The 12004-nt window shown below is 39.6% G+C and overlaps 1 protein-coding gene across 1 annotated transcript; it reads left to right on the top strand.

Moving 5' to 3' along the window:
• Positions 1-3782: 3782 nt before the first annotated feature.
• Positions 3783-7968, top strand: dnal1 (dynein, axonemal, light chain 1). Its single transcript, XM_080480932.1, has 8 exons — positions 3783-3817; positions 4271-4309; positions 4419-4528; positions 5739-5794; positions 5892-5947; positions 6309-6435; positions 6599-6739; positions 6825-7968. Exons 1-8 carry the CDS (start codon positions 3815-3817, stop codon positions 6872-6874), a joined length of 582 nt encoding a protein of 193 aa, XP_080337058.1. The 5' UTR covers positions 3783-3814; the 3' UTR covers positions 6875-7968.
• The last annotated feature ends 4036 nt before the right edge of the window (positions 7969-12004 follow it).

Here is a 12004-nt window from a genome sequence, read left to right as displayed (position 1 = left end):
ATTTTCATTGCTCACAGGTGAATAATATCATGTGCAAATACAATTGAAATGCAGCCATTGTCTCCAAATGTATTCTTGGTAGAATCTGAAATCTGTCAGAGAGGAAAAAGAAAAATACTCATAAGAGTTCCCTCTTTAAACTGATATTTTTTTTTCTTAAGATGCACCTTTGATTGAGTTAAATTCACAAGTTTATATGGGGGACAAGTTAAAATATGCATTGTAGAAACTGCATATAATTTATGTATGTTCTGGGAGTGATGGGTCCGGCTCACAGAAAAAAGCCTGGTAATAGGGCTCCATGGAAATAATCACAGACTTAAAAAAATCCCTGGAAGTGGTAAGGAAAGTACAACAAATGCAAATCCAAAGAGAATTCCGGCTGAATATAAATGCAACGTAATCTGTGGAAAAGTATCAGATGCGAATATGAAAATTTTAGACAATAAAAACAGAATGAATAGAATCACAACATTTTTTGTGTTTAATGTTTTTATTCAGGTTTTAGAACAAAGCCACAGAAAAACAAGCTCTCCCCGTGTACACACACACACACACACACACACACACACACACACACACACACACACACACACACACACACACACACACACAGAAAACAACCCCCATGACCACTGTCAACCACTAGAATAGAATGAAGCTTTAAATACAGAGAAGAAAGACCCTCAGTAACTAAGTCAACCAGGATATATTATATTATTATATAACACAAGTCATTTTTGCACCTTAGTAGATGGTTGATGAAAAAAAAAATCCAGGAAAGGCCTCCACACCTGATGACATTTCTCTTCTGAACAACTCAAGATGAACTTGATTTTCTCCAGTTTGAGATGAAATACTTAGATAACACATCTTTGATTCAATGTGAAAAATCACTCCATCACTTACAAGACTTTACTGAAAACATTAAGTATAAAAGATTTACACTTATCCCAATGATTGCATCTTTAACTTGATCAAATTTACAAACATATAATATATAAGTACCAATCAGATGCCTTCATCACTATCTTAATTACAAGTAAAAAAAGAAAAAGATAAGTTATTATGCACCCCCTCCAAAAAGTCCACCTGGAAATTATTTTTCTATTAATCGTCCTCCTCAGCAGTGGAACGGAATTTCTGTGTCAGTTGCCAGTGAATTGCGGCCATTCGATCTGTCACTGGGGATGCACAGGAGGAAAGTATAGTAAAGACAGGGAACGTCCTGCAAACTAAAACCCAAGGTTTCAGTTTCAAGTCACGTTCTCTGGTGAAGACTTCCTCGGTGACTTCATCTAACTCCACTTCAAACTGCATTTAATTAAAGATCTGTCCGATGACGTGGTGAACGAAGAGCTACAATTATTTAGCATTTTGATGAAGTTGTGGCAGATCGGATCTGTCTCCATGGTGCAGATCCCGTCTGTATATTTATATATATATATACACACACACACACACACACACGTATATATATATATATGTATACATATGTATTGTGTGAGCTGCATGTTTTGGTGCGGTGACACTGTACACCGTCCTGCAGGAGCCGATCAGCCGACCAGCCCGGTGATGTCACTTCTTCCACCGACAGCCGGTGATGGATGTGTTTATCTGAGTGTGACAGGAGACTTTCTCAGTGTACAACCTGACCAGTCAGTACAACTTCAAAAAATTACTCCTGAAATTATTACGTTTTATAAACACAAATCAAATGTTTTTTTCAATGTTTGATGTACTTCATTTCGCTATGATCACTTGTGTTGTGCAAGGGGAAATTTAATCAGTTTCATTCTCACACTTTTGTTCAAAACTAGTTCTCTAAACTCACTTTTAATGTGTACCGGTAAATAGAAACTTTTGAAACAAAGTGAGACGAACTCGAATCATCTCATATTACTGTTACTAGTACTTAGGTTGAATCTTTTTTCAATAAAGCAAATAATTCGATCCGAGTCAGGATAATTTACAAACTGATTATAGCTACTCACTTAAGAAACCCATTCCCTATAACATTTAATATTTTTCTTTAATATAAATTTAGTAGAAAATAAAATAAATGACAATAAGACAAAAGAACCGTCCTGAGTTCATCTCAAAAACAACTTTATGATTTGCTTGAGGCATATCTAGCAAACTTGCCCGAGCCTATTTAGTCTTACATTATAAGTCGGTTTACTGAGCCACTCAAAGGAACAGCAGGCTGAATAGTAAACACAGCAATGGTTAAAGCTCTGGGCTACACTACTGTCAATCTGCACCATCGCAACTATCTTATAAGAAAAAGAGTCAAAGAGTAAGAACAGTGAAAACAATGCGAAAGGACAGAGTGGGGATACATTTTACTCAACACTGCCTCCCGATGTGCAACAGAGGCATTTCTGACATTTCACATAGTGTCTCTTTAAATCAGTGGATATTAAAGTGTGGCATGGGCTGCTAGATAGCTCCAAGGGGTTACAGCAGCAAACAAATGTGTCATGGGAATACATATACATGGAAACTAAAGCATCCTACGTCAATAGGCTTACATGCAATGCTAAAATTTTGTCACAAGAGGGCGGTATTGTGCTATTGAATTAAAGACCAGCAGCCACTGGTGAAGTAAGATGTGAAGATGGGATCAAACCAGTTTAATGTCTCACAAGTGATGCAATAGAGCGCTTTATTTTTGCAATCTATTCTCTTTTATTTGTTCGTCGGCGGGCTCGTACCATTGCTGTCGCATCATATCACTTTTGCAATCGCACACTTGTACTCAAAAGTGTAAAATCTGAATAAAAGATAAGATCTACCCCTGTCCGTTAAATGCAACTCAACACACTAAAACAAAAATGTATTGAATATCAACTGAATGCATGACGTGACGGACATTGTACAACACAGGTACAATCAAGTAGGGCTAACATAAACATGAATACACGTGGAAACATTTGTGTGCCTGCAAAATGACAGATCCCATCCATCCATCTTTTATACAGCTTTATCCCGGCCAGGGTCGCGGGGCCATAGAGTCAATCCCAGCCGACAACATGCAAGGGCAGGATACAACCTGGACAGGTCTCCAGTCCATCACTGGACAAAAACAGAGAGACAGACAATCGCACGCATTCACACCCAGGGGCAATCTAGGGTCACCAATTAAAGTCACATGCATGTTTTTGGACTGTGGGAAGCAACTGGAGTACCCAGAGGAAACTACGCAGACGAGGAGAGAACATGCAAACTTGGAGAAAGCTACAGCCAGTAATTGAAGCCATGATATTCTCACTGTGAGGCGAGAGACATACATATTGAATATGTAAGCAAAACAAAAAGTGAACATTAAAGTAGTTGTTCTATAAATGAAACAAAAAAAGTACTACTTTGGGTTGTTTTTTTTGTTTTTTATTTATATATGATAGTATTATGGACACAATCAGTGGATTTTACACAAATATATTCTGATTTTTCTTACTGTTTGGAAGAGGTAAAGATTAAAAGTATAGAATTAAACCAATATCTTTATAAGCATTTTTTTTAAATTACAATATTAATAAAAATATCCTGAATTACATTCCTATGAAAAAGCAAGAAAATTAAAGTTTCATAAATTAAACATTCTCCCATCACCATGGAGTCACTGGTTCAAGTCTGGATTGAGAACCTTTCTGTGGTGGATTGTTGTATAATCTCAAACGGACTTTAAACTGCGTCTCTGTTGTTGTCAGTGTGTGACTGAGAGGGAGAGAGAGAGGCACAGTGCGCATGCGCAGCAGGGCGGCTGTCATGTCACTGCCATAGCAACCGGAGGAGCAGACCAGACACCAACATGGTGAGTGTTTGAGGTTTCACTGCTATTTTCTTTGATAATTTCATCTCTACGAATGTCCCCCTGTGTCACGCCGGCTGCTACACCCCCACGGGAACGTGCACGGATTCGCCGCACGGGCGTTTTCACGCACGTGACGCGGATTATTTCCTTTGCAGAGAGGCTAACCTTAATTAGCTAGTTAGCTCGTTAAATAGCCCGAGACGGTCCACTCAGGATTAAAACTCTGCCTGTCTGTCTGTCCTCTCTGTCTCAGCAACACTGTGTTTGATTCTGTTACCCGTCGTGACGTTTTATTGATTCACATGCTTGCACGTGAGACTCGAGTATGAAGTGTGTGTCTTTTATCTTGACAATTTTTGCCATGTTTTCTGTTGCACTTTGGCTCATGTCAGTGTAATGCAGCTCCTCCCTGTCTGACTGAGTGTTGTGTACTGCCCCCCCCCCCCCCCCCAGGCGAAAGCAACGACTGTGAAAGAAGCACTGTCCAAATGGGTGAGTGGTGCACACATGCAGCTGTTTCACATGAGAGTCCAGAGATGTGTGTGTGTTTGTATGGCAGAGGAAGGAGCTGTGCCATAATGTGGTTTTTTTTTGTAAACAGGAGGAGAAATCTGGAGAGAAAGCAAGCGAGGCCAAGGAAATCAAACTGTATGGTCAGATTCCTCCTATAGAGAAGATGGATGCTTCTGTCTCCACGCTTGTCAACTGCGAGTGAGTTTTATTGTGGCTTTTTTTCGGTGTCTGGAGGATATGTTATTTTGCAAAGGTGCCGCTCAAAAAGGATTTAGGTGGTCGTCTTCCTGGTTTTGTTTACCAAAACTCGCCGTTCTTGCAACTTGAGCTTTGTTAAGAATGTAATGTAAGATCTCCTCCTCCCCCCATGTCTCTTGTTCTGACACACATTTAAGGCAAAAGTTGCCCAAGTCAGAGTTTCTGCTCATATGTGACCCACATCTGATTGTATTCGGCATCCCAAATGTGATATGTGATAACAGATCTAACTTTTACATCATTGACGAGAGACAAGCATCACATTTCTGCAGCAGAGAAGACGAGACACGGCAAGATCCGACTAAAATAAAACTCTGCATCCACATACAGTGTTTGTTTTTAGTGCTACTAATGCGTTTTGTTTTTTTTACTTGTTTTTAATTGCACTGTACAGTGACATTGGGTGTTTTGAAAGATGCCATCATTATTATTATTATTATTATTATTTACATCCAGTACAGAGGTCGGAGTCCCTTCTTCACAAAAGGCTGTCATTGAAATGTGGCCTTCCTATTTTTTCCAAACTGTTTTTCTTCCCTTTGTGGTTTGTTCGTAGTTTTCAGCTCTTATCGTACTCCAACTTTCAAACTGATACGCAGACCAATTTGCTTCCATGAATGCAGCATGCTGCGCAGACTGTTACATTATTTAACTTGGATTTGGAAGCCTTCCTCAATTGTGGTAATAATAAATACCAAGAGTAATACATTTATTTTGTTTTGTATTGCGCTTTTCACCACACGCCAAGACGCTTTATGAGGCAAAACACAGAATTAAAGTGATTAGATCCAAGCAGCTATAAAAGGAGTTTGGAAGGCAGACCATTGAGGAGGCTGTCGCAGTATTCCAGTCTCGAGGTTATGAATGCATGGATGAGTTTTTATCTGCAGGGAGGGAGAGAGATGGTCGGAGACGAACAGTGTTATTCAGGTGGAAGAAGGCAGTTTTTTTAGTGACCTGTTCGATATGCTGTCTGAAAGTGATGTTGGTGTCATTTGTTCTTTAATTCATTGCTATTATTCAAGGCAGGGCAAGGCTAATTTATTTATAGAGCAGCATGCAAACACAAGGCAATTCACAGTGCTTTACAAAGAAATTAAATAAATACAGAATAAAAGAAATACATTAATTTGCACTGTATTCTCCACAGGAAACTGTCTCTGTCCACCAACTGCATTGACAAAATATCCAATCTTGTTGGCCTGAGTGAGTACCCACTGCATGGACACTTGAAACCACACAGACACACGTTCACTGTGTTCGTGGTCTTTGTAATGTGATGTGATGCCTTGTGTCCTTCCAGAGAACTTGAAAATTCTATCCTTGGGGAGAAACAACATCAAGGCACTGAGTGGACTGGTGAGTTACTAATGAAACTCATTTTAGTTCCTTTTGTCATTGTCCTCTTTTCACACCGTCAGTCTCTTTGGAACATATTTCTTTTTAAAGCTGTGAGACGTGGTTTAACATTTTATATTTGGGCTTTATTCTGACTCATTTATATACGTGTGTGTGTGTGTGTGTGTGTGTGTGTGTGTGTGTGTGTGTGTGTGTGTGTGTGTGTGTGTGTGTGTGTGTGTGTGTGTGTGTGTGTGTGTGTGTGTGTGTGTGTGTGTGTGTGTGTGTGTGTGTGTGTGTGTGTGTGTGTGTGTGTGTGTGTGTGTGTGTGTGTGTGTGTGTGTGTGTGTGTGTGTGTGTGTGTGTGTGTGTGTGTGTGCAGGAGGCAGTAGGAGACACACTAGAAGAGCTGTGGATTTCTTATAATGCCATCGAAAAACTGAAGGGGATCCATTGGATGAAGAACCTGAAAGTCCTTTACATGTCCAATAACCTGGTCAAAGACTGGGGTAAGCTACGATCATGAACACAGTCAACATGAGAACATCTGAAACAGACATGTCCTAGTTTTCTATAACAAAAGGTTTGAATATTGTATAAACTTCTGGTAACGTTTGGTTGGAATGAATTGCAGTTTGGACTCGAGCGCTGTTTGTTTTGTATGCTGTGCAGTGGAGTTTGCGAGGCTGGCAGAGCTCCCGTGCCTGGTGGATCTGGTGTTTGTTGGAAATCCTCTGGAGGAGAAGCACTCGGCGGAGGGAACCTGGATGGCAGAAGCCTCTAAACAACTCCCGAACCTGAAGAAGCTCGATGGTATGAGCATAAAACTCCAAACATCTACTCACACTGCTGTTTTTTAGGTCTGATCAGGTTCCTCCATCCTTCCTGTTGTTTTCAGGAACCCCTCTCATCAAGCAAGAAGAGGACGAGGGGAACGAAGAGAGCTGAGAAGACATTACTTTTCAAATGTCCAACAGTCAGTCTTCCCTTTATTTAATTTTTTTTTTTTATTTTCTATGTTTTCTTAACGACACGGTGTTTTATACAATAATGATTTTTACAACTCTGTTGTAGATATAAGGGCACAAAATGATTCATGTCTGGCCTCGTGGGATTGGAAACATCATGATAAGCACATTTCAGAAAGCTGTTTTTTTAGTATTTTAAAGATAATTTTTTTTTCTTCTTCTGAGGGATTTTTAAAGCCAATCAGGTGAGTTTTATTTCTCTCATGATTATGGGATTTTCTAAGTAAAACCAATGCATATTTTGGCACAGATCTTTGAGGGGATCTAGATAGAATAACTCTATATGCCGCTGGGGCGTCTCCGTACCCATTGAAGTTGGGCGTAGCTCCCTGACACACACTGGACCAAAACCGTGGAGCCAGAAATGTTTAAAGGTGACCTGGAGTGCCAGAGCTTCAACTCCAAGTTAAAAAAAATCCAGTGAACAGCTGCAATCCTGCCGTTGAAATTGAATGATGCGGCATTGAAGGAATCTAGTTAGAGTTTTAAAACAGGAGCAGGAGCCTGAACTGCATTACAACAAGCTTCATGTGAGACGGCGCAGCCGGCAGAGATGAGACCAAAATACACTCCCAGGCAGCTCTGTTTGACTTCTGTCTCTCCAGGAGTTACTCTGTGTTTGCCTGAACTTGGTGATATTCACTTTGAGCCGAAAGGGAAAAGATCTGACAGTGTTTTCCTCTCGCCTCAATTTCATACTGAAGATTTTACAGTTTTCCTACTCTTAAAGAATTGATTTTACACGTTGGACACGCTCATGTATGACTAATGTTTTTGTAATGTATATGTTTAAGTTATTTCAAGCATGTTTGTACAACTAATTATGGTATGTTTGATGTTTCTTTTTTTTAAATATTTAAATAAATACTATTGAAACGATGTGACGTCTTCTCAGTGGAACCTTGAACATTCGTATTTATTGATGACTCTCCGTCCAGATGTCCAGTCTTTGAGGACGTGTTTGATAACAATTGATCATTCCCAGTATTCCCAGTAAAAAATGTTGTCATGTGGTCTGGTGCATCTCTGGATTTACTAGATATACACCATCTCCAATACTGGAGATGGTGTATTTTTCTTTTAACTTTCACTTTGAGTGTTTTCACATGTCTTTAGTACCGGTGAGCTGTCCATCATAGGCTTCGGTGATTGCGAGGTTTTACCTGCGTGGCTCTGAGATCATGGCCATTCACTAAATTGTCCTCTGTTCCTGTGTCCAGCTTAGCGGTCCTAACAGCTCCACTGACCTCCGGTGCTGCTGCCCATTTCTCCACCGTCTCCTTTTTTGCGTTACCATGCCCACGAAGCAAGTGTGTTTTCTCCACAGTATTCACACGTTCACTTTGAAAACGTCAATTTGCAAAGCGATTCTGTCCTCTGCACCTGTTGCACACTTTCACATAGGTAGGACAATGTCTTGGCGCATGACCAGTACCACATCGTTTGCAGTTAAAAGTCTCACGATACACATTCAAACCAATAGATTCAGTTTCATTTAGACCACTGGGATTCAGATTGAAAAAAAAACCCCATTCACTTCCTATTGAGACAAGATTTATCCCATACTTGATTTAAGTTTTCAGGTTACTTTATTAATGTATTTACAGAAAAACTATGTGTTTTGCAATGGGACACCAAATGCAATCAAGTTTTTCTGCAAAAACTAATTTACCTACAGGAATTTAAACTAACCTTAAACATTATCATGAAAGCTTCAAAAAAAAGGAGGAAGACAGAGTGTCGGACATTTGAAAACTAATGTTCACTTTAATGTTCTTTTTCTTTTTCCTCTTCTTGCTCCTTGACAAGAATGGTTCCTGAGAACAGGAAAGGACAATAAGAGAGGACCATAAGCAAAACAGATAAAATGGCATGAGCAGGTGACGAAAAGAAATCCTCCCTAATATAAAAAATATATATATTTTACTCCATGTGCTATATACTGATGTTTGGAGTGCTCATACCATCAAGCTTCTTCAGGTTATCTGCCTTCCAGATTCCTTCAGCTGAGGCTTCTCCTCCTGAGAATTTCCAACAAACGCCAGATCTTCCCGTCTGCCAGCCTCGCAAACTCCCCCACACAACATACAAAACAAACAGCGCTTTATGACTTCACTGTGGAAAAGTCAAAACTATATTCCCTCCAACCAAAGGTTACCAGAGGTTTATACAATACCTTTAGTTTCTCGATGGAGTTATAAGATATCCAGAGCTCTTGTAATGTCTCTTTTACTGCCTCCTGCACAGAACAGTTACAAAAACATAGCTGCAGGTGGCACTGTGGAAACGTGTTTGTCCTTGGAAGGCCTGATTTAATGAACGTCAGTGTGTGTAAAACTTAATATAAATCAACAGACGTGCATATGATCATCACTTTAAGATAGAAATATCATCAAAATTGAACAGATTTGTGTTTTTAGACAATACATAATAAAAACCTAATTTTGAACAAATACTGGTACAAATAATTACTCTACTGCTGGATTTTCTTTTTCCAGACCCCGGTAATTGATTTTCATTTAAAAGTGTAGTCTCTTCTAAATTACTTCTGGTGTGGACTTGGCAGGTTTTGTCTTGAATGTATGTCTCAGAAATATCCATATATAACACCCATAATATCAGTATATCGTTCCTTTTTAAAGATACAATGACCAGTGTTTTCTTCTTTCTGCTGAAGCCTTCTTGCTACTGAGGAGATCTTGACATTGTGTTTTTTTCATGAGCAACACAATGGGTTAATGAAAGAGCGTCATCTGGCGTGTGATGAGGTGTCGGTCTTTATCAGGTGACTGGCCGGATGACGCTCTGAGGAAGACTACAGATGCAGCTGAAACATGTCAGAAAGGTAGACTCTTTCCTGCATATACCTGTCGTTAAAAAAGTCTATAATATACATGTTTAGAAGGACATAAAGAACACAATTCAACTATCAATAAACCTCCTCTGGCATCACAAATAATTACACTATGATGGAGGGGCAAAGTTTTCTGTTTAGGTAACAGATTTGTTATGGCTCAGCAGGAGGAAGAATTAGAACGTGGCACCATCAACGGCCCCAGCAGCACGGCGGAATGCCTGATGGTCAGCAGGAGCATCAATGTCAACATAACGATGCTCCCTGGAAACCCTGAAGCTGGAGTCACGACGCCTCCAGAAGAGAAAGTGTCCAGGATAGGCATATTATTGACCTGTGTATCACTGCTGGGGCCTCTGTTCCTGGGAAATAAAAGAAAAAACAAATTTTTCTAATTGCATAATGTTTATAACTTGTGTTTTTACTGTTGTAGGTTCTGTTGAAGTTTATTAAATGAAGGTTCCTTTATGTCCTGCTTGATATCTTTCCTTGCTCGACAGTGTAAGCCATGTATGCATTTTTTATTTACTCTAAAGAGAAATTATCAGTGCTAATGATTGGTGTGCTTAACTGTAGGATGTATATTAGACAAATATATAACAGTACATATTAATGACATGAGCAGAAGGATGACAACAAGCAGGCAGGTATGTGAAAAGCTGGTTAATTCATTTAATATACATCAGGGATCTTCAGTAAAACAAACAGTAAAATAATTGTTTCTATTAGCAGGACTTTTCTACTCAGCTACTTTTATTGTTACTAAACTCCAAGGAGTTGAACAGGAATATAAAGGCTGTATTGGAGGCTAAAAGTAATAGTAACACTGTACTATACACGATACAATACACTGTACTATACATGGTATTATACACTGTACTGTACACTGTAATATACACGGTACAATACACTGTACTATTCACTGTAAAATACACGGTACTATACACAGTAGTATACACTGTACAATACACGGTACTCTACTTTGTACTATACATGGGACTATACACTATACTATACACTGTACTATACATGGGACTATACAGAGTACTGTACAAGATACTATACACTGCACTGTACACGGGACTATACACTATACTATGCACGATACTATACACGGTACTATACACAGTATTATACACCGTACTATACACTGTACTGTACACGGGACTATACACTGTACTATACATGGGACTATACAGAGTACTGTACACGATACTATACACTGCACTGTACACGGGACTATACACTGTACTATACACTGTACTGTACCCGGGACTATACACTGTACTACACACTGTACTATTCACTGTAAATTACACGGTACTATACATGGTACTATACACAGTAGTATACACTGTACAATACACGGTACACTACTTTGTACTATACACGGTACTATACATGGGACTATACAGAGTACTGTACACGGTACTATACACTGCACTGTACACGGGACTATACACTGTACTATGCACGATACTATACACTGTAAAATACACGGTATTATACACTGTACTATACACGATACTATACACTGTACTGTACCCGGGACTATACACTGTACTATACATGGGACTATACAGAGTACTGTACACGATACTATACACTGCACTGTACACGGAACTATACACTATACTATGCCCGATACTATACACGGTATTATACACGGTACTATACACTGTAAAATACACGGTATTATACACTGTACTATACACGATACTATACACCAGGCCTCTTCAATTGGCGGCCCGCGGGCCAGATCCGGCCCCCGAGACAATTTCTACCGGCCCCCGGAATGTAGCGTAGATTGTGGCGTGTGCTCGCAAGAGCCAGACTGGCGATAGCTTTTGTGTCTTTTAATCAAACTGCAAAACAGGTAAAATTAGGACTTGTTTTAGCCGGACGTATATTTTGAGGGACAACACTTGACCAATCAGCTTTTTGGATCGGTGCCAACGTGCTGCGTTCTGATCTTCCGACTCATTTCTATGAAGCTGCGCCGGTAACCAGCCAAAATGTCCCTCTCTACTTTAAAAAAAAGAAAAGTCGACTCAGAAAATAGGCAGTTCAACAGCGAATGGACTGAAAAATATGCCTTTATTGCGCTGGAAAAGAATCCGGTGTGTTTAATCTGCAATGAGTGTGTCGCTGTTTGTAAGGAATACAACTTGAAAAGGCATTTCACGACAACGCATG

Source organism: Lipophrys pholis (assembly GCF_963383615.2).
Source record: "Lipophrys pholis genome assembly, chromosome: 14".
NCBI classification, from domain to species: Eukaryota; Metazoa; Chordata; class Actinopteri; order Blenniiformes; family Blenniidae; genus Lipophrys; species Lipophrys pholis.
This window is presented reverse-complemented; position numbering and strand designations above follow the sequence as displayed.

Excerpts from the sequence above, each read along its gene's own strand:
- dnal1 (XM_080480932.1), top strand. Across the intron at positions 5,795-5,891 it reads ATCCAATCTTGTTGGCCTGA|AGAACTTGAAAATTCTATCC; the intron begins GTGAGTACCCAC and ends GTGTCCTTCCAG. Across the intron at positions 6,740-6,824 it reads GAACCTGAAGAAGCTCGATG|GAACCCCTCTCATCAAGCAA; the intron begins GTATGAGCATAA and ends TGTTGTTTTCAG.